The sequence below is a fragment of the Grus americana genome, chromosome Z (assembly GCF_028858705.1).
Source record: "Grus americana isolate bGruAme1 chromosome Z, bGruAme1.mat, whole genome shotgun sequence".
NCBI lineage: Eukaryota > Metazoa > Chordata > Aves > Gruiformes > Gruidae > Grus > Grus americana.
This window is the reverse complement of record NC_072891.1, coordinates 26,479,912-26,503,071: the sequence shown is the minus strand read 5'-3', so window position 1 is coordinate 26,503,071 and position 23,160 is coordinate 26,479,912. Positions and strand designations below refer to the sequence as shown.

The 23,160-nt window shown below is 40.4% G+C and overlaps 1 protein-coding gene across 1 annotated transcript in view; it reads right to left on the bottom strand.

The window, feature by feature from the left end:
• The window catches only part of ARSB (arylsulfatase B), a 69,592-nt gene extending 46,432 nt beyond the window's left edge, over positions 1-23,160 (bottom strand). Inside the window, exons 1-4 of the mRNA XM_054811054.1 lie at positions 22,889-23,160; positions 18,696-18,882; positions 16,623-16,813; positions 15,853-16,060 (exon numbers count right to left, since the gene is read on the bottom strand). Of these exons, the coding sequence (XP_054667029.1) occupies positions 15,853-16,060; positions 16,623-16,813; positions 18,696-18,882; positions 22,889-23,149 (847 nt within the window). The 5' untranslated portion in view covers positions 23,150-23,160. The remainder of the gene's footprint in view (positions 1-15,852; positions 16,061-16,622; positions 16,814-18,695; positions 18,883-22,888) is intronic.

Sequence of the window (23,160 nt, the reverse complement as noted above, 5' to 3'; positions counted from 1 at the left end):
CCTCCTCCTTAATTTTGTCACATCAATGGTACATTCAAGTGAGTGACAAGAAGGAGCACTTAAACTCAAAATTTTAATTTGATAAAAATTATTTTATTCCAACTTTGTGATTTTTTTTTTTCCCCCAGCTATATGCCAAAACATGCCCTCTTCTAATTGCTCCCATGTTTGAACCTCTGCAATACGCCTGCAAGACACCGTGGTAGTTCAGCAAGGTCACCAGCAATTTCCTCTTGGCACAATCCAACCTTTCTCCAATATCATCATCCTTGAACTTTCTGCCACTTTTGATCATATTTCCTGAATCTTGAAGCTGTGAAAGCTCTCCTCTTGGCAACTATCTAGCTTTACAGACTACATTTAGTCCTCAAATATACACATATAACTCTCAGTGATTTCAAAGGGAAGCTGCTCATATGCACAATGGAAACAACTGTAGAGTTCAAAGGAATAGTCAAATTGCATATTTTGCTCTTGGTGGGCGTTTTGGTTTTGATGTTTTTGTGCCTAATGATCATTGCTTAGAACGTTTATCCTGGAAACTCTATTCTTTACAGGTTAACTAGTTTTCTGTTCCATTCCTGACACTGGGAAAGCAGCAGGAACATCCACAATGCACTAACAGATTCCTCTGCTCATTATAGTATTTCACTATAAGCAGAGCTTTAGCTTTGGATGGCCAAGTGTTTCCCAGTACACCCATACTGCAGAAATAAGTTAATCCATTCATTTTCAGAAGAAGTCTTGTCTTCTTTTCTCTGCAAATTCCTTATCTGTTGTAGAGATATTAAAGTGATAAAAGGTATCCACTTTATGGCTCAACCTGCGCGTGCAAAAGGAGTCTGTCCGCTATAGCTTCACATCCCTGATGCCAGCAACAGTCAGAATTTACCATCTTTTTTTGTATTATTGACCAAACCACTCACATGAACCTTCCTCAGCCTGCTCAGTCCGAACTTACTTAGCAAAGATCTACTATTTCAGTCAAACAGGCAGGGTCACTGCAAACAAGGGTGCAACAAGAGGGGATGCTGGCTGTGTGGTGAGCTCCCCCAATCTCCACAATTATAGCTGCAGTTTTATCTTCCTCGTAAGGACTTCTGCTCTCCTGAGTAACCACTACCTGACCTGTATATGTGAGTCCAGAAGTCCCATCTTCCCCCTACTCCCTCTTGGGCAAAGGAGTTACTAATTCTTCAAAAATCCAACTTCAAGTCACTCGCAGGATTACAGAATAAGTGACCCATTAAATTAGTCGAGGTCTTCAGGTCCATGTTTTCCCAAAGCCTCCCTCCTCATTTGCCTCAGGCTGCAGCAAGATGTGCTCTTTTGGCTCTGAGTAAACTAATTTAAAGAGTTATGCTAATTAAAAGCTCTCAGATCGCACAAAAGGTCAACAGTCCCTAAAAAGGCTGGTATAATTGCACGTGTGCTTACTCTTAACACAGTTCCATCAAAACTATCTGGATTGATAAACCAAAACTACTGTAACTATTAAAAATGTTCAAGCTACCCAAGGTCACTTGGAGAGAATCACAGGAAGCCACATGCAGTCCCTGAACGCAGCTGAGAAAACTCAGGTGCAATCGCCCGTGAAAGGAGGCACCTGTGGGCAGAAAAAGCCCTTAACCTTAGCACCACTCATCACCATCACTGTCTGCACAGCTATTCTTCCTCCTGAGGCATGCATTTTTCCTTTTAATTTTTTTGCATCTGCATTCTTTCTTCTACCTTTGACTTCCTAATGAACTGTAGCTGTTGGCCAGCAGCGGTTTATATCTCCTAGTCAATGTGAACCATTTGTAGTCAGTAAAATGTAATTATTAAACTGTTTTAAACAAAGGCTTTGCTTTTTCAATCCATTGAAATCACTGGAATACAGCTTGATGGCAGTGTAATCTGTGATACATTCAAATAGGCAGATATGAATTCACATCATTTGCAGGCACAACTGCAACCATGTACAACTTTCATGACAAAAGTAATGGAAGCTACTTTTTTTTTTTTACCCCCATGAGAACATGGAAGAATACTATTGAAAATATTTGGGCTTGACAGTAAAGAATGCAGAAGATGTCATTCTTAACACTTGTTACAAATGCTTATTCGATTGCAAAATGTGTTACAATACTGCAGTACAAACAGAAAGCAGACTTAAGAAGATGTAACTATTAAAACTGTCATTAATTTTTTAGTATCAGGTGCCAACATATTCTAACTATTTCATTATTAATTTGATAAAATATCTTCTTGCAAGATACCAGAATCAGTGCAGTGCTCCAATACATACAGTTCTCTGCAGTGATCAGTAATAAACTTCTGCATAGTCTAAACGTGTAGATCATACATAACACAAGAAGTTAATAATGAAGAACATGCACTACCGTTGCTGCATTATTTGTTTTTAAGTGTAGCTGGTTAAAACCATTTACTCTAAAATAGAAGTGAAATTACTGCTGCAGATTTCTGGCTCTTCCCAACCAAGTTCAAGCAACTTTGGAATCTTAATACAGAATTCAGGGTCAGCTCACTTCAATGTGCACAAAGCTCTAGCTATATTTTAACTTGAGAAAATGCAATTTGAGGTCAAACCTAAGAGCAGGCACAGGCAGCACTCCACATGGCAGCAGTGCTCCAAGTTCAGAAAAGAAATGGGAGTGTTTCTTCCTGCTTAAAAGAAATGTAAAAATAGATGCTGTATAGTAAAAGACCGATATTCCAGTCATAGGAGGCACATGGAGGTGTCCAGAGAGGCAGAGATTTGCAAAGAACATAAAGAGAATTAGTAGGAACATATAGAGAAAGCAGAGGAAAGATTAAGATTGAGATGTAAGGAACTGTAAATACAAGCAAGGATCCTTACAAAAGGAGGGGAAATTAGCTTATTAGTTCCAGCATTAGTACAAAGAGCTAAAAAAACCTGCAACAAACACTGCAGTAAGAGCTCTCCAAGCCAGATTCACATCAGATATTTACATGATCTGATACACTCACCCATGGCCAAATCTTAGCATCCACGACTAATGTGTGCAGTTACTTTCAAACTCATGCTGCTCAATTTTAGTAGCTCTGAAGATGGACCATCTTCTAGCCTTAGCTATTTTACAGATTTTTTTTTTTTTTTCCAATATTAAAGCCTTCCATTATAGTTCCCAACCCTATGTCCTGGTTTTGGCTGAGATAGGGTTAATTTTCTTTCCAGTAGTTGGTATAGTGCTGTGTTTTGGATTTACTATGAGAATGATGTTGATAACACACTGATGTTTTTAGTTGTTGCTAGGTAGTTGTAGTGCCTACACTAAGTCAAGGGCTTTTCAGCTTCTCACGCCCTGCCAGGTGCACACGAAGCTGGGAGAGCAGAGCCAGGACAGCTGGCTCAGACTGGCCATAGGGATATTCCCTGCCGTATAACATCATGCTCCGGATACAACTGGGGAAGCTAGCCGGGAGGCGGAATTGCTGCTCGGAAACAAACTGGGCATCACGTTTCCTGCAGGTGGTGAGCAATTGCATTTGTTGTTGTTGTTGTTGTTGTTGTTATTGTTATTATTATTCCTTTGTTATCCTGTTAAACTCTGTTTATCTCAACCCATGAGGTTTTTTTCCATTTTCCTCCCCATCCTACTAGGGGCAAGGGACGGGAGAATAAGCGGCTGCCTGGTGCTTAGTTACCGGCTGGGGCTAAATCACGACATCCTGTTTCATCAAATAATTCCTTCTTTTCCGCATACACAGGAGATGGGCAACACTAGGCCCATCTAAGTTTAAATCCCTTCTAAATCTTTGAGAAACAGATGATCAGGAAAATCTACAGGCAAGAGCAGAAATTATGACACAAAACTTTCCTTCCACTTTTAAAGTCAACCAGCTTTTAACTGATGAAATATCTTACTATAAATTAATTGTAATTTGGAATAAATAACATGCATTTATGGATTTTAATGTTTCTTTGTGTTTTTTTTTTAATTAAAAAATCTGTAAAATGAATGGCTTGCTTGGCATTCAGCACATCTATATTCTGACACTCAAATAAATTCTGCTGGTTTTACTCTCCCATGAATTAAGGCAGAGAGGGAAAAACCTAACTCCTTTAACACATGCTAAAGTGAAATCATCCACAAATATAATTGTATTATATTTTATGCATAAGCATAACATGGAATAATGGAAAGTGTGAGAGAGAAAAGAATACAAAGGACAGTAGTTCAGAGCTTTTATTTGGAAAACCTCTGTTTCTTCTGTAGAGTTTCACCTTCTCTCATGTTTATTTGGAGATACTTTAATTCTGGAATATTCATAAATATATGAAACAGATGTACTAACCAAACCATAGTTTATATGAATATATAGGTATGAAAAAAATGAAAAATCAGAGAAGGAAAACAGATCCAGAACACCTCAGCAGAGAGTCAAATAACCTTTTTCAGATACTACTTATTTGACTAAGGCTGTCTTGCACGGCCTGCAGCTTCTTCTAAATTCTTAACACAGACCAGACAACATCACAGGTTTCTTTCCCGAGACAATCAATGATAGATTTTCCCTGTGTTTCCATACTGCTTCATAGAAGCAAAGGCTGTCCATGATTGACAAAGTAAGTGTCTTGGAGAAGCAATATTTCTAAATAAATATGAGAGCTTTGTGTGAGATAGTTCTGCATTGTTCCAAACAACATTAATCAGTTAGAAAGGAAATCTAAAAATTTATGTATATAAAATTTCAAACTTCATTTTATTTGCATTTGTTCTATTAAACAATTATTTAAAGAAATACTGAAATGCAAAATTATAAAAAGCTAAGTATTCCCACCAGAGTGTTTGTACGATCTATAGTGCAATGCACTGGTGGAGTTCACAGTCCTGAGGGACATGGGACAGGCGAAGAATAAAGTCAGGACCCTGAATTTTAGGAAAGGAAACTGCCAGCTGTTCAAGGAGTTAGTCAATAGGACCCCTGGGGAAACTTTAACAATGCTTTCCACAGAGTGCAAGAGCTCTCAATCCCCAGGTGTAAGAAATCCAGAAAGGAAGGCAAGAGACTGCATGAAAGAGTCAAAACCTGCTGGTCAAACTAAAGGGCAAGAAGGAAATGCACAGGCAGTGGGAGCAGGAACAGGTATCCTGGGAAGAGTGTAGAGACACTGCTTGGTTGTGTAGGGATGGGGTCAAGAGGGCCAAGGCGCAACTGGAGCTGAACTTGGCGAGGGACGCGAAGAATAATAATAACGGCTTCTACAGGCATGTCAGCCAAAAAAGGAAGGTCAAAGAAAGTGTCCCCACCATGACGAGCAAGACTGGCAAGCTAGTAACAACAGACGAGGGGAAGGCTGAGGTACTCAACATCTTTTTTGCCTCAGTCTTCACTGGCAACCTCTCTTCCCACACCTCTCGAGTTGACGGACCTCAAGGCAGGGGCTGGGGGAGCAAAGTCCCTCCCACTGCAAGAGAAGATCAGTTCTATGACCACCTGAGGAACGTGCATAAGTCTATGGGACCTGATGAGATGCATCCCAGTGTCCTGAGGGAACTGGCTGATGTAGTTGCCAAGCCACTCTCCATGATATTTGAAAAGTCATGGCAGTCAGGTGAAGTCCCTGGTGACAGGAAAAAGGGAAACATTGCACCCATTTTTAAAAACGGTAGAAAGGCAACCCTGGGAACTACCAACCTGTCAGCCTCACGTCTGTGCCTGGGAAGATCATGGAATAGATTCTCCTAGAAGCTATTTGAGACAGCCAGTGTGGCTTCACCAAGGGCAAATCCTGTCTGACCAACCTAGGGAGACATCAGTCAGCAAGGGAAGAGCTACTGATATCATCTGTCTGGACTTCTGTAAGGCTTTTGTCACAGTCCCCCACAACATCCTTCTCCCTAAATTGGAGAGAGATGAATTTAATGGATGGACTGTTTCGTGGATAAGGGATTGGCCAGATGGTCGCATCCAGAGAGTAGTGGTCAATGGATCAATGTCCAGGATGGAGATCAATGATGAGTGGTGTCCCTCAGGGGTCCATATTGGCACCAGTACTGTTTAATAACTTCATCAATGACATGGAATGTGGGATTGAGTGCACCTTCAGCAAGTTTGCATACGAGTGGTGCAGTTGACACACCTGAGGGACATGATGCCAGAACCTGGACAGGCTTCAGAGGTGGGCCCATGCAAACCTCATGACATTCAACAAGGCCAAGCCCAAGGTCCTGCGCATGGGTTGGGGCAACCCCCAGTATCAATACAGGCTGGAGGACGAAGGGATTGAGAGCAGCCCTAAGGAGAACAACTTGGGGGTGTTGGTGGATGAGAAACTGGATATGAGCCAGCAAAGTGTGCTTGCAGCCCAGAAAGCCAACCATATCCTGTGCTGCATCAAAAGAAGTGTGACCAGCAGGTCAAGGGAGGGGATTCTCCCTCTCTACTCCGCTCTTGTGAGACCCCACCTGGAGTACTGCATCCAGGTCTGGGGTCCCCAGTACAAGAAAGACATGGAGCTGTTGGAGCAAGTCCAGAGGAGGGCCACGAAGATGATCAGAGGGCTGGAGCACCTTTCCAGGTGCTGAAGACAGGCTGAGAGAGTTGGTGGTGTTCAGCTTGGAGAAAAGAAGGCGCCAGGGAGACCTTATTGTGGCCTTTCCATACTTAAAGGGGGCTTATAAGAAAGATGGGAACAGACTTTTTAGCAGGGCCTGTAGCAATAGGGCAAGGGGTAATGGTTTTAAACTAAAGGACAGTAGATTCAGACTACAAGGAAGAAATTGTTTTGCAACGAGGGTGGTAAAACACTGGAAGTAGTAGCCCAGAGAGGTGGTAGATGCCCCATCTGTGGAAACATTCAGGGCCAGTTTGGATGGGGCGCTGAGCAACCTGATCTTAGTTGAAGATGTCTCTGCTCATTGCAGGGGGGTTGGACTAGATGATCTTTAAAGGCCTCTTCCAATCCAAACAATTCTCTGATTCTATAAAATCAAGCTATTCTAAGAAAACATAATAGCAGATATTAAAAAATATTGGTGCTCTACATGACAGATTTAGTATATACCCACTCTGCTGAGTGATTTCCAGTGATACTAAAGGCAGTATTCTTCTTTTCCTTGCATATTCAAAGTTCAAGAGCTGGAAGTAATTAGAAGTAATTTAGGTTCTAAAATAATAATGGCAATATACAAAAGAGATGTTGTAGCTATGTCCTTTGTTAATGTTGGTTAAGAAACTAGTTGAGCAGTAAATGGCATGTATTTGGCTATATCTTAATATTTTGTACCTTTAATAGTATTTGGTAGTTTAACAGCACCCAAGATATATGTAAATTCATGGTGGTAGTCTAAAACAAAGTACAGGACAAGGAAGAAATACTAAAAGTCATGCAAGTAGGAGTTGTGAAGAAAACCAGGAAAGCTTATTTACTTACAGTTTTTCTAAGCTTTTTTGAAATTGCTGGTGGTGTTACATTAGGAGGCAGTCTCCCACAGAAAGTGGAAGACGTTTCACCATTTGGATACCTTACATGGACAATCAGGAAAACAGACAGTAACCCATACCCACCAGGTCCCAGTAAAATAACAAAGGAGCAAGTTCCTACCCTCTCCTCAAGTTACTGATACATTTTCACTGTGCAACGCCTGAGCTCAGAATGATGAAAGCTTAAAAAGAAACTCAAACTCACACAGTTTTGGGACTTTTTCCCCTTTTCTTGTTGTAAAATCTCCTAATGTAGTAGCACAAGTTGTACACAGCAAAAGCAGAACCACACTTCCAATCCTGATTCTCACAGCATCTAAAGTGATCCTACCACTGTGGCACCGTCAGCCAGGCAGCACAGCTCCCTTAAGAGACGATGAATTACAGGGATGACGGACTGAGGACAGATTTTCAACCACTTTTGTCTCACTGATCCAAAACAGTATAAACCACTAAGCTGGAGATGCTGCTTCTTTCTCTCCTTTGTGTAATTCTGACTTTGTATTCCTATACTCACTTTTTTTTATTTTTCTGTCTGATATTGTAATATTGCATTTTAAAAATCAAATGCAATTCAACCTTGAATACTAGTGACCATATAGGTTCCTTTGACCCACAACAACTAAACAATAATGAGTGTAACAAGTATAGAAAAAGATGGCAGAAATAAGATGGCGTACCCAATTCATCCACAGCTGAAATCTGTAAACATTTGTTACGTTATATATCTAGTGTTTTTTTGAAAGGTTTGGGCTTTATGAGCAATCATGCTCTTAAACTTAATCAGAACCATATGGAGGTCAGTGTGAAGGTCCATCCACCTGAAGCAGAACTGGAAAGTATATTAAAAGTTAAATTTGAAATTATTTAATATGTAACTCACAGAGTTCAAGAAGCCAATTTAACAATGTTAGTATCTCGATATTGTTGAAAACCAAGCATGTGAATGAAGTGACTAACACTACAATATTTCTACAAAGCAGATTTCTGAAGTTTGCAACTAAAAATAAATAAAAAGGAGTAACATGCAACATGCAAACAACCTCAGACAAAGATAAACAAAAGACAGAAGATGGGACAAAACCCATATCCCTATACATCTCTTGCTGTTGCCTATATCTGATGGGGAGACTACATAAAAGCCAAACCCCAGCAGTTACGTTTACATGAAGTGCAGACACCTCTACTCCATAATACAAAAATGGGCTTTGTATGATTTTGGTTTAAATACTATCGAAATTATGGAGGCAGTCCATAGTAATAAAATAGTTCATAGTAATAAAAAGCAAAGAAGGGGAACTACAAGCAACACTGATACAAGTGTTTAAAATCCCACACAGTTATTTAGCAGACATGGTACCACTACGTACCATTTAATAAGTACTTATTTAAAAATGAAGTGATGGATACAAGCAGGAGAGAAGTCTACATGAATAATTCTCGTACACAGAAGTTTAGATGTAACACTACAATCAGTTGTTCATATCAACAATATAAACAGGCAGTTAGCTGTTGCTTTTTTTAATTATTTTTAAACCTTTTTTAATTTTCTGGGTGAATTTTGTATATATGAAAGGGAATTAAATAGCACTTACTAGTGCCAGACACAATATGAGCAAGCGCTAGACAGCTTCAATGCACAGCTCTGTAAATGCATCTCATTTTTGACCTCAAACATTCTTGCTGAAAGTCTAGGTCACAGAACAGGACTTCAGAGCCCTTCCTTTGTGTGATTTAAGCTCATGGTTGTGACTCACATTTAAACAGAGAGTGCTGTTGATAATAGCAGTAAAGGATCGCATTTGGGGAAAATTTCTCCCCTCTGATCTTCACAGCATGAATAATGCTTATTCTGTATGTGTTCCAAGCACGGAACTCCCATTGAGGTTTCATTAGGGAAAAAAAAAAAAAAAAAAAGAGTACAGAATACACAGCAGAGATCTACACTGCGGATAAGAGACTCGCAGCATGAATTAGAGAAAAACTTTGCCCGTAAATTGAACTCAAGTTCTTCCTTGCTTCCCCATATTGCATCTGAAAGATCCATTTGTTGCTGCGTTTTTCAATCATGCTGCAAGTGTGGCAGAAATGAAAGCACACTCCCTCCGATGGCTAACACAAAACATATCCTTCCAACGAAACAAACCAAAATCATTTGGTTAACATCAGTTTATGAAAAGACATCTGTTGTGTACTTCAGTCTGATGCTGTATACTCTCAGTGGAAAGAGTAACCTTGATGGTTCAATATAAGGTGCAGAAAAGCCACTCAAAAAAGTGTTTTCAGAGTGCTGATGCACTATTATATATTTAGTGCTTAATACAGATTTTTTTCTGTGTGTCATGGAAGAACTACTGAAAGTCTTTCTATTAGAGAGACAATAGAAACAGAAAACTACATCTTCTCCTACAAAATTCTGATAATTTAATTCTTGTTGTGCTTTAAATACACCCATAGGGCTTTTATTTTTCATCAAGGGAACATAATACCTCTCCTGCATCAGAGCACCATTTGCTGAGCAACTTTTACTGAGTTGTGCTCAGATAAATCAACCCCTATGGTTTTCTGTAACTCACCAGAACTGTCTCTTTACTCTCCTGACTTTTCTAAAGTGGGGGGGTGGGGGGAAGGGAAAATTGATCTCATAGAAAAAAATGCATTCGATGTACACAAGATTTCAATAGTTACAAATTTAGCCCTACAAAAGCTATGTGAACAATATCCTTTTTCATCCTATTGAATTCTATTTTTTTTTTTTTTTCCCCCTCCCAGTACAGCTTTCATGATAGGAGCAACCATAGTGCAGGCAGTTTCAGGCGAATGCTTTCATTGTAAGCAGTCTCAGTAATTAAACAGGTCTCAGTATTTAACAGACCCTGCTGTGTCAGATCTACACTAGCCTTCACCATCACTAAACACAAGAGAAACACAGAGGGAAATTTTAACCTAAAAATGAGGGGAATAACCTGACAAACTGTTCGTATGTCTGCAGTAATCAAGTTAAATGAGACATAGTCAAGAAAACTGGACTTGTCCCAGTGACAGAGCACTGAACCCGACACCACTGATTTGGGCGTAGAAGGTTCTGACACAGAGAATAGTAGCTTCTTAAACACTGTTACGGAGAACAAACTTGTATAGTTTAATAGTAATTGTAGTTTGAGAGCTGTGGGAAATTATTTAATGTTGTTAACATGTTAACATGTAAAATGCGCTGTTTTCAGCATTCACCTCAGTCAGTCTAAGAAAAACTTTGCTCAGATATCTATTAGCATGCTAAAGTCCAAGCTTTACACAAAAATGGCCAGCTTGCAACTCTGGGCAAAATTAACTTCTGAGTTTCATTTACAAGTGAACTCTACTTTAAGCACTGGCATTTGCTAAAAACAGGAACAAAAATTCAAGATTCTGCTCATGCTGGAATTTTTAAACACAAAGCAAAAAATAAGCGAGTGTCTCCGGCACAAGGTCACCCTCTGTTCAGGAACTCAGTTTTGGAGTGTTAGGTTTTACATGGAAAAAGCAGAGTGGATGGGGAGGGGTTAATTTGAGAAGGAAGGGAAGATAAACAAACATTTCCTACAAAACATTTTGGGTTTTCACAGGATTTTAAAACAGAGTATTGACTATCAACACCTTCTCAGTTTTCATTTTGAAATTAATTTCCATCATAAAGATAACATTTCCGCCTTTGATAATACATTCGTACAAATGAGTCTAGATGTCTCATTACTATTACCTGCATCATATGGCAGAGAAGATATTCTTTTATTTCTAAAAAACAAAAATGTATCCTTGCCATCCATACTTTAATGTGGTAAAAGCCTAAAAAAAGAATAAAAGCCAACACTGGAGTATAAAACACCAGCCACATGCACCTTCACTATTTATCATTGACATGCAACAACTCTGACCGATGCAAGTACACCGATCAGCCGCAACTTTTGCCTGTATAATAACAAGCTTTAATAATCAAGAAATAAAAAAGTATTATTTGGGAATATATGGACTCAGATAACTAGTTTGATTGAAGGTGCTTGCAGCTGAGGCATCTGTGCTTTCCTCTTAGAAAGCAGTAGATGCTCAGGCAGTAGATGCCCAGACATCTTCCTCGCTGGCAATGCACCGAACCTCTCAGAACCTCCTGACAAGACCAATCAAAGCAGGTTTTTCAGATCTGTAGTTGAGCAGGTTTACTAAAAAATTCTGACAACACAACCTTCAAAATTAGCACTTCTGACGCCACAGCCAGAGAATAACTGCTCTAACCAATCTGTCCTTCAGCTGGCTTAGACAATCTGCAATTAAAATTCTCTCTGAAGTCCCTTACCAGCAAAAGAGAAGGAGCGGGAGTTCATTCAGGAACAAAGACATCAGGGAGAAGATAAAAAACTGCCCTCAGGGAAACAGTGAAAGTCAAATCCCTGGTTTCAACCAACGTAGAAGCTGGAAATAAGCAAAAAAAATCCTGACATTTTATTAGACAAAAGCCACAATACACTGGCTGGAATGAGGAAGGGAAAAAAAAAAAAGAAAACAAAAGAGAGAGAGACTGAGAAAAAGTCTTTATTAGGGTAATATGAAATTTTTGGGGAAAAAAAAATCCAAGAGTGTGAGAAAGACTGTATGAACATCAGTATGTCCAAAACAATCTGTGCTCTTATTAATCATAATTCTAAAACGATAAAAAGACCCTCTTTTGGAGTGAAAACAGTCATCACTGTCACATGTTCCATTATGGAAAGGATTTATGTGGTTTCCTCTTAGCAATGTAAACCAGGGCTTGAAAAGTTCCACGTATTTTACTGTTCAAAGCCCTCTTATGGCAACTACCAGACACTACAGTGCTAATCCACATTCAAGAATTAACAGACATACTGGAAGAAGGAGCGGTAAGGAGTTTTGCTCCAAAATTATTCAGTATATTAAAAAGCTGAAAGTTAAATAAAGCAAAAGATAGTAGCTTTAATACAGAACCGAAATTAAAGTTCATATTCCTTTGCTCTAATGTTGGCAAGTTTCCACCAAAATTACTTGTAATATGTTGCAGAAACTATAAACACATGGTATTTGCAGCAAATCCCCACTTCTTACCTCAAATCATAGGTCTATATCTGAAGCAAAATTTGGACTCTAAGACAGTGTTAATAGTGCTGAGGTAGACTTGTATCACTTGAATGTTTTTACGATCGTTATTTATTTTAAATCAAGGAAAGTTGGTAGTTATAGTCTCTTAAGTTTCCTAGAAAGAAAAATAAATCTACGTCTCATTCTTGATTTCAAGTGGATAAAAGGCCACAGATACTCAAGACAGTGCCGCATCCCTTTTTATCTGTTTTGCTTGAACAGGCAATGACATCATTTTCACCACTGATCTAAGTAGCATAGACTTACTTGTATCTGCAGTACAAAAGGTGCTCCATAAAAGCAAATTCTATTTCATATCACACCAGTCAAAACTTTTCAAGCTACTACTTGATGCATAGATATAACACCACATACCATTGAACTAGCTCATCTTTTTCTTTTTTTTTTATTTACCTGTAGAAATAGCTCGTGAATGTGTTCAAAAAAACACCAGAGATGTTGATTTACACAATATACTGGTGGAGTCAGACTTTGCTAATGACCAGATTACTTCATTTTTGGCCCAGTGTCTCCATCAGGCCACTTTAAAGAGGAACTGGAGTTCATCTATATATTTTACAAGGCTCTTTTAAAATGTGCAGTATTTCCATTTGCCAACTGGCATGTTTTCAAGGCAATCCTGGTTGAGCCATAACATATACAAATAGGAAAAAACACGAAAGAGTTTAATAAAAAGAAATCTACCATGAGAGCAAAGATTATATCATGTTCTAGAGTATTTCAATGAGCACCCACTAAAAAGAGATCTCTAATTTTGGGGTCAACACTTCACAGTAAAGGAATCAACCGGAACACCGTACGTTACAATGCTATAGCACATAATAGCAAATGATCACTTGTAAATTATTGGGGGGGGGGATTTTGAAACAGTGAGAGATTCAAACATCTAAGTGTGAACTTTGGCCACAACTAAACAGGGAATAGTAATGAATCTAGTAAAATCTCCCATAAAAGTAGGGTCTTCACTTCTTTTTCCTCTACAAGTTTCCAACACTACAGTTATCAAACCACAAAGGTTTATAGCAAAACAGATATGATCCTATGTCTTTAACTACTATGGTGATACTACAGTAGACACTACATAGATACTGCTCATTACAATTATGCATACACTTTATCCTTCCCTAGATTCTCCCTTGCAGTCTTCATTCAAATCCGTAAATTGATTCTTAGCCCCACCACTGGGAAGAACTTTCTTGGAGAGAATTCCTGATCGTAGAGGAAAATGCGTCTGTGTTGCTGTACTGAGCAAGAGTAGGGTCTCCCAGTCCCAGAAGAGCACTTGGGGCAGGGAGAGGGGGCACAGCTTTCTCGAGCAGGCATGCCCTCAGGAACTGAAGGTAGTATCATATTGTAAGTATATACCTGTATGATAGCTACCAGTGCACACTAGGACTCCCAATTACAAAGGACTTGAAAGTTGTGCAGAGAGATCTCACACAGCACAATTCTCTGCACAAGACGCTCAACTGCAGACCCTCTTGTGTTTCTTTTCAACCACTTTCCAACGCCCATTTTAAAACACACCATCTGCAAAAATGATAAATATAATACAGAAAAGCTGAATAGATTCCACGCTTCCTTTTTTGCTTTTTTTTTAAATGCTTAATGGTTTCAACATTTGTTTTTTGGAAACTGGGTCTTTAATTCATGCAATGTTTTATGCCTGTAAAGAAGAGTTGTTTGAAGTGAAGAGAGAACACTGAAAAAAAACCAAATCACTGCCCCATGGCCTGCTTGATCTAAGCCCAATTTCCCTGCATCTCAATCATACTAAACTCCACTTCTGGCAGTTTAAAATGTCAGTTAATTCAAGAAAAGTCCCATTAGATAGGGCAGACACTGGATTCTTCTGACTGTTTGATTCTTGTTGAAATGTACTTGTGATTGATTGCAAGATAACTACCGTTAAAAGCAGGGTATGCTGTCATTGTTTGGAAAAAGTGTTTGATAAACAAAAAAATAAATTTGTCTTTTTAATTCAGTCTTACCCTGTAATTCCAACTCAGATGTCTTTAGTTTTATTCCACAACACACTGAACAAACATTACTCAAATAACTCTACCAGGACCCCATCAGCAAAGACTGGATTTTTTCCATATGGAATAAATATTGGTATCATTTTCCATATGGCTTTGCTTACTTTCAGTTCTAAATATGAAAACATCACAAACAGAAACAGGCATAGAAGAGTTATCAAATCCTTTTAGAGCCAAAACCTGGACACAACTGTAACACCATAAGGCAAACAGGTTTGGACGCAAAATTAAATTCCAAGATCCAAGTGCTATAGGAAGCAGCTGCTAAACTCAAAACATCACTGCATTTTCACCTAAACTTGGGGTTTGGGTGTTTGCTGTTGTTGGGTTTTTTAAGTGTTCACAGAAAATTAATTTGCCATTTTGACTGCCCTAATATGTAAAGCCTGGGTGAAAGAGTAACAGTAAGCATTGAAGGGCTACTTCCCACTCCCAAACAAACAAGAACAACTATGTTCCTGAAACCCAGCCAAGCAGCTCTATTTCAAAAAGGTTCTGCTTCATTCCTAATTTGGAAACAAGGGAGATTGCTTTGTAATGTATTATTTGCATTATCCTAGTAATCTAGAAACCAGATCGTGTGCTACTACATACAAAAACTTAGCCTGTAATTTGGCAGCCTAGACTGTATCATCACATATTAAGGTTTTTTTGTTAACAGACCTTTGCTTCACGGGAGTAAGGTTCCGGTAAAATATTTCAAGCAAGATAAAAATTACATGTTATATGAAAGTAAGGGAAAGAAAGAGTTTTGGCTTCAAACTGCTTGCTGTCTGACTGTTCATGCTTCATGCAACATGTCACAATTTATAGACTGATCAGATGGCTACCTATAGCTCAGGACAAATGAATTTTGCAGATCATTCTCAGTAGGGATTCAATTCTGACAGATACTCAGTAACAGCAGTGGCAAGTAAGATGCCTCCAACTTCACCATACTCCTCAGTTTTTACCATGCTGTTTTTACTGCAATAGGAGTATCCCCCATTTGCCCAGACACATCTTTAGAGTTGTTTTCATCGTGTCTGAAAAAGCCATAAGAAGGGGGAGAGAAACTGCTCCTTCTGGTATAAAGTCTTGTTTCACTTTCATCACTCTTCTGTAGTTAGAAAATATATGGAGGAAGGACAGAGGTGCCAGATGTCTCAGCAGTCAGCTTGTTAGACACTGTATCAAATTTATTACTGAAAGAACATTTAAATTAACTTACCAGTAGAGAAAACAAGAACGGTGTTGTCCCAAAGACCGTATCTTTTCAGAGCATCAGTAAGATTTCCTACAGCTTCATCCATAAGAGTCACCATCCCTGCGTAATGGCGCCTCTTTACATCTTTAATGGAAGCATATGGTTTCATGTATTCTTCAGGGACCTCAAGAGGTTCATGGACAGACTGAAAAGCGAGGTAGAGAAAGAGGGGCTGGGGTAGAAGGGATAGAATGGAAATTAGTTTAACATAAAGTACTAAACGCAGAAGTTACTGCAGCAAAAGCAGCCCTGATTCATCAACAGCTGCAGGCAACATGTTTTGATTTCTTCTACATTTCTCTCTTTTAATCCCTAAACATAAACTAATAAAACTTTGATAAAGGACTTTTGCAAAGCTGTGGAAAAACATCAGGTATGTATTTTCTTCATAACACAGTTAACAGTTTCTTTCTACGAAACTTCTACTGTTAAACTTTCCCTTCTCTTTTTTCAGAAGAGCAAACTACATGCTAAATCATTTCTATAAATTCATTATTTGTATTACTAAAAAAGAAATGGAGGAGGGTAGCAGGCCAGGGCTGTGCACTCAAAGCTGATTCTGACAGCAGACAAGGCAAGTTTTACCAGTGCTACTTCTCACATTTAGCTCTGCACACCCTGCTGAAAAGCCCCGAACTACAGCTGAAGTGCAGCTCTCTCCATTAATATTTCTATTTTTTTTTTTAAACATTCTGTAGTGCTAAAGTTATCAAAGTAACAGCTGCTGACTGTACCTTCTCAGTTTTATGATTGGCTATAAGATCTATAGCTCTTTCTGTGAATAAATTAGTAGAGTACGTGTTTTTAAACCCAGTTGCAACTTCTTCTCCATCTCGAAAGTCCAGAGCACAGCGTGTTATGTTTTTTGCCTTGATGAGGACACAACGGTTGTGAGAATAATAATCCTCACTCCCCAGAAGATAGCCTAGAACAAGAAAAGATGTCAAATAAGTGGGCCAACATAATGTCACATAAACAGATACACTGGGGGGAAAAAAAGTCAAAAATAAATGTCAAAATTTTAGTGGTTTTGAGCTGAAACACTCATCCAGTATTTTACTATCTGTACTGACATCCCCTGACAGGTCTAATAGTTCAACGATTAATAATTCATAGACTTTTTATTGCTAGTGCAAGTAGTAATTTCAAAACACGAAACATTTTGAAAGCAGTTCAATGACTTTATATTCATAACTCGATATCAAATACATTAGCATTAAACTAATGTACTGATAGCAACGGCAGTGGCCTACCATGTACTACTCCGATTTTGAGCTGGTATCATATTGTATATTTGTATTTTCACATAAGACTTCTCCATTAGAAAGTTCTTATTTTATTTTTTTTTATTTATTAAGAAACATCCAAGTATGAAGCATTTTTTTTGTCAGCTGTAAAGCGACTTCTGATTCACTGCTGACACCAACTGGTGAAAAAAAGACATTATTATTTAAAGATACCCAAAAGAAACTATGCATAAATTCTAGAGGTATAGATTTGCTCCTACCAAGGGCTGTTCTGTTAAGCATTGAGTGCCTTTGTTTTTTACCGATCAGAAACAAATATCTTCCAAATTTTTTTAATCTCAGTAATGATTACTTTGGAAATTAGATTTCAGATTTATTCCCCAATACCTCAAAAAAACCAGATGAACCTGCAAAAAATATATTCTTAAGTTCTGTAAAACCAAGCTAAAATTGGGGACAAAACCCAAAATGGTGGAACTTCACTTGAATTTTTATTCAGCAGCTTCAAGTATAGTTACTTGTGCAAAAAAAGTATGTACAAAAAGAATGAACTTCTGGTTTAAATACAATATAAATTTCTAATACATTTTTAGGAGGAAAAAACGGCTTTTGCTTCAAAGCATAAGGAGACATTTTGTGGGCAGACTGCCTACGTCAATGTACTCAGAGCTGCAAGTTGCATTTTTCCATTCTGAGTGCCCAGTGGCAGAGACACTGTGTCAAGTTTGCCAAAGAATCAAATGCCCCTTAATTGCAATCAACACCTACTGGAATTACCTGAGCATTGTAGGATATTAAACTGCTGCATTCTCTGAAAAATAATGTCACACTGGGCACCCAACAACCATGCCCAGGGCCAGCCTGTATTAAGGCCCCCGCGTGAAGAGCCTGCTCGGTCCCAGTGTAAGATTTCATGAGGAGCGCCAGCCTATCTACAACTTTGCTGTCAAAAAGATCCCAGGCAGTACTATCAACAGTTTGCAAAGTTATTTTGAAGACGATGAACTTGTGCCTTCCTGCAACAAACCTTTTGGATACTGTTTTATAGAGGCTCTCACACCATCTTCCTTGCAGAGGCTCTGGAAAACCAATGTTACTCTACTCACAAAGCATGAACACAGTGCAGTACGATGTCTATTTCTCTCCTAAAAATATCGGCTTTTACAAGTGCAGCATTATTTGCAGAGCAACTGATGTCTACTGTCTGATCTAACACGAAATGTTCAGATTAAGGACACATAAAACCAAACCAATCACTACACCTTAAATCTTCTAACCGTCATGCAACCAAATCAAATGCAGATCATAAGAGAGAAATACTTTCTTTGGAACCACTCAATAATTATGATATTTTCTTCAATAAGTTGTAAGTCTTGGGCAACTAAAGTTGTAGTCTTTAGGGCACTATCTTATTTTCAGCAGTTATACTTTGGAAACAGGTATACCCAGGCATAGATTTACTTACACACTAATAGTAAACCTGCCATTCTTAGAAGAATCAGGCAGTTTCTCACCACTTTTAACACCGTATTTATTGCCCAAGTTAAATGTAACCATTACCAAAGTAAGTATCAAATCCTCTGCGGGTTGGAAGGCATTCTTTTCTGTACATCCCTAAGTGCCACTTCCCCACCATGTGAGTAACATATCCCGCCTCTTGAAGGAGCTCTGGGAGGAGTTTTTCATCCAGCGGCACACAGCTGGGCTGGCACGGCCAAATTATCTGGTGCTGTAAGCCTGTGTGGATCTAGCAGAAGAAAGAAGGACGTGAGATTAGTTACAACACAGCAGCGCCGTCCCATAGGCTAGTCGATAAGCAAGTGCAAACAGAAACAAAGGTACGCCAGAGGCTAGCATTAGTTTTAGGGTCTCCTGACTTCACTGGTGTAGCACCAAGGAAGATGAGGAAGCTGCAGGGGGAGGACAGGGGGAATATGGAGGAAGACAAGGAAATAAGACCACAGGGGGTTTACAAGATCTTTCCAGGCATAAATCAAGTGCAATTAAAAACAAACAAACAAACAAACAAAAAAACCCCAAAACTAAAGCCTTTTGCATTCTCATCTAAAAATCTAACAGGTGACAATTACCATTACAGTCTCTTTGAAGGCTAGGGACAACATCTCAACGTGGAGCGAGAGATTTTAAATGGGATGGAGATGGGCAAAAAGGCTACTGAGCTTTTGCCTGTATCAGAGAACAGTCACCGGAGGAAAGGGTGATAAAGGCTGAGGGAGCGCTTCTTGCATTACTCTTCTAAATGTGCATTATATAGACACATTTATATATTTATTGACATATTTAAAGTGAGTGTGAGCACTTTTACAGAAAAAGCATTTGGATACTGGGGATAACAAAAGTTTTAGACATCACCTAGACCTGACCTCTAATAGTTCCACATCTTTCCAATCTTAACAAGTGGTGAATTTTGTATCTCTTTACAAAAGCTTTACTCATAACAATATTCTGAGCACTACACTTCAGTTGATGCAAGAAATGTCTTCAGTTACTGTGTACTGTAAGCTGACTTGTCAACTCCCCTATCTTCTCCAGAAAACAAAAAATGCACTGCCCTAAACATAGGCCAGCAAATGTACACATACAAGTATAAATATCTTGTTTATTCACTAAATACTTCTAGCAATCTGCCTCTGTCAAAGCACAAAACCTCCAAGACCTTCTAGAGCACAAGACATCAGATTTTATAACTCTACTAAGTACTCCAGTGTAGCAAGCTGCATGATTAATTTTTAAAGCATCACTTTAGCAACACTTTCAACTCACTTTTAAACCAAATAAGCCCTGATCTTAGGCAAGTTGGTAAGTAGACTCTCACAAAGGGTCTACTAGCTACTAATTTTCTTTGAAACAAGAGCTGGAAAAATTTACTCTTTTTTTTAATGCAGTATTAGAAAAAAATATATTAAAATAGTGAAAGACACAAACTAGCAAAGCACTGTCATTTTTTCCACTGTCTCTAGAAAGCAAGAAAAAGGAGAGGACAACAATAACAATAACCATAACAATAATAATATCTATAGCTTTCAGAAACTAATACCTTTGCTCTTCTTTCTTTATGGACTGTAAGATGACTATCCAAATTCCGGCTCCAGATAGGATCAGATTTAGGTTACTTTTTCAAATCTCTGAGCAATCATTAATCATACCAATGGATAAAACAAAACAAAATCCCACATATTTGCTACATAATTATTTCCTGTACACAATGTCTCCTCAATTTTATAGAAAAATTACTTACATTATCCAATATTATTTTACTAATTTGTAACAAGTTCAACATGAAGATGATTAAATTATCAAGTCAGATGCATATGAAGAATTTAAATCAGGACTGAACTATGAGCACTTTAAAGATCAGATGCAACACTGTCCAGTTAACCCTGAGCCATTTCTAGATAAGCATGTTCAGAGTATGAACTGTATTCTAGAAACAGTCAAAATGAAAAAAATGTTTTAGGTAATTTACACAAAACAATTTGAAGAGTTGGTTAAAAAAAAAAAAAGTCTGTTACATCTTCCTATTCTTTACTATTCACTTTTGGTGTTTCTAGGAACAGAATAAACATTGCTTGGAAAGAGTAAGATTCACCAAGAACAACCTTCCTGCAACAACAAGAGATAACATCCACTTATACAGGATATTTATTTTCATTCTGAACAGTTTCTTTGACAAATCACTATGGTTACCATGCACGTGTAGGACATTTTGAGAGCAAGGGGAAGTTTCTCAAATGCACTTGACCCTTTGTGAATGTATTGGGTTTGTGTGGCAAGGTTTTGGTAGTGGGGGGTGGGGGGGCTACAGGGGTGGCTTCTGTGAGAAGCTGCTAGAAGCTTCCCCTGCGTCCAACAGAGCCAATGCCAGCCGGCTCCAAGACGGACCCGCTGCTGGCCAAGGCCAAGGCCATCAGCCACAGCGATAGCGCCTCTGGGGTAACATAGTTAAGGCGGGGGGGGGAAGGAACAGCAGCTTTTGCAGCCAGAGTTAGAAGATGTGAGAAACTCTGCAAACACCCAGGTCAGTGAAGAAGGAGGGGCAGGAGGTGCTCCAGGCACCAGAGCAGAGATTCCCCTGCAGCCCCTGGAGAAGACCATGGTGAGGCAGGCTGTCCTCCTGCAGCCCATGGAGGTCCATGGTGGAGCAGATATCCACCTGCAGCCTGTGGAGGACCCCACGCCAGAGCAGGTGGAGGTACTCAAAGGACGCTGTGACCCCATGGGAAGCCCATGCTGGAGCAGGCTCCTGGCAGGACCTGTGGCCCTGTGGAGAGAGGAGCCCATGCTGGAGCAGGTTTGCTGGCAGGACTTGGGACCCTGTGAGGGACCCCCGCTGGAGCAGTCTGCTCCTGAAGGGCTGCACCCCATGGAAGGGACCCACGCTGGAGCAGTTGGTGAAGAACTGCAGCCCGTGGGAAGGACTCGGAGAAGTTGGTGGAGGACTGTCTCCCATGGGAGGGACCCCATGCTGGAGCAGGGGCAGAGTGTGAGGAGTCCTCCCCCTGAGGAGGAAGGAGCGGCAGAGACACCGTGTGATGAACTGACCACAACCCCCATTCCCTGTCCCCCTGTGCCGCTGCGGGGGGAGGAGGGAGAGAAATGGGGAGTGAAGTTGAGCCCAGGAAGAAGGGAAGGGTGGGGGAAGGTGTTTTAAGATTTGTTTTTAATTTCTTATTATCCTACTCTGATTTGACTGGTTATGAACTAAATTAATTTTCTCAGGTTGAGTCTGTTTTGCCTGTGACGGTAACTGGTGAGTGATCTCTCCCTGCCCTTATCTCGACCCAGGAGCCTTTCGTTGTACTTTCTCTCCCCTGTCCAGCTGAGGAGGGCAGTGACAGAGCGGCTTTGGGGGGCACCTGGCCTCCAGCCTGGGTCAACCCACCACAGGGAGTTTCTCCTTTCTGTCTATGCTGTAATCTTCTCTCCCCACCCCTCATTTTTGCCAAAGTTGCAATAAAAAGAAGGGGGAGGGGAGAGTATAGCAGTATGATAAAGTCCGATTCTTATACCTGTGCAACTGAAAAAAATGGGAAAAATCATGACTAGGACTACAAAGCAGCTAGACACCCTCGCTAAGGATCAGCCTGTGTGGACTCCATCAAGGATGGCATAAATGGTAACATCTGTGTTACCATGTGAAGGTGAATGTACAGGATAGGATACATTTAAACACTTCATTGGAAAACAAGTTGCATAAATAGAGCACATAGTGCTTCTCCACGTCTGGGTGCACGCCTGTCCAGTTCAGAAGTACGTAACAGAAGATGACTACGACAGGAATGTTTCGCACGACACGCTGCCATGCCTGTTAATACAGCTGAAGCATAGAGGGCACCTCAGCGTTACTGGAGCAGAACAACTTGCACTAAACCCACGCTTAGTTTATTGCCGAGCTAGCAAGCCAGAAGTAAGTGAATTAAGTTTGTCTGCATATAAACGCAACTGTTTTTGTACAGCAGCCTTCTCCCAAGAGCATCTTTACATGAGATACAAAAGGCGAAACTACACGGAGCTGCCATGAACAAGCAGGACAGAAGCACCTCACCAGCTACCTGCTGACGCGCAGCGAAGGGCGGCGGGAAGCGGCTGGGAGGGCGTCGCCGCGGCCGGGGAAGGATGGAGGGACGGAGGGACGGAGGGAGACCCGGGGGCTCTCCCACGGCCATCGCCGCGCCGGTGCAACAACTCCGGGACCGATTTTCCCCGGGCGTCCCCCTCGGCCCGCGCCCTACCTGGTAGCGGCCGCTGAGGAGCTGGCTGCGGGAGGGGGTGCAGAGCGGCTGGGTGTAGTACCGCTCCAGCCGCACGCCGCCCGCCCCCAGCGCGTCCAGCCGCGGCGTGCGGATGGTCGAGCCGTGCCAGCCCACGTCGCCCCAGCCCAGGTCGTCGGCCAGCACCAGCACCAGGTGCGGGGCGGGCGGCCGCGCCGCCGCCAGCCGCAGCAGGCAGAATAGCAGGCAGAGCGGCCGCGGGAGGGCCGCCCGCCGCGCCATCCCCGCCACCA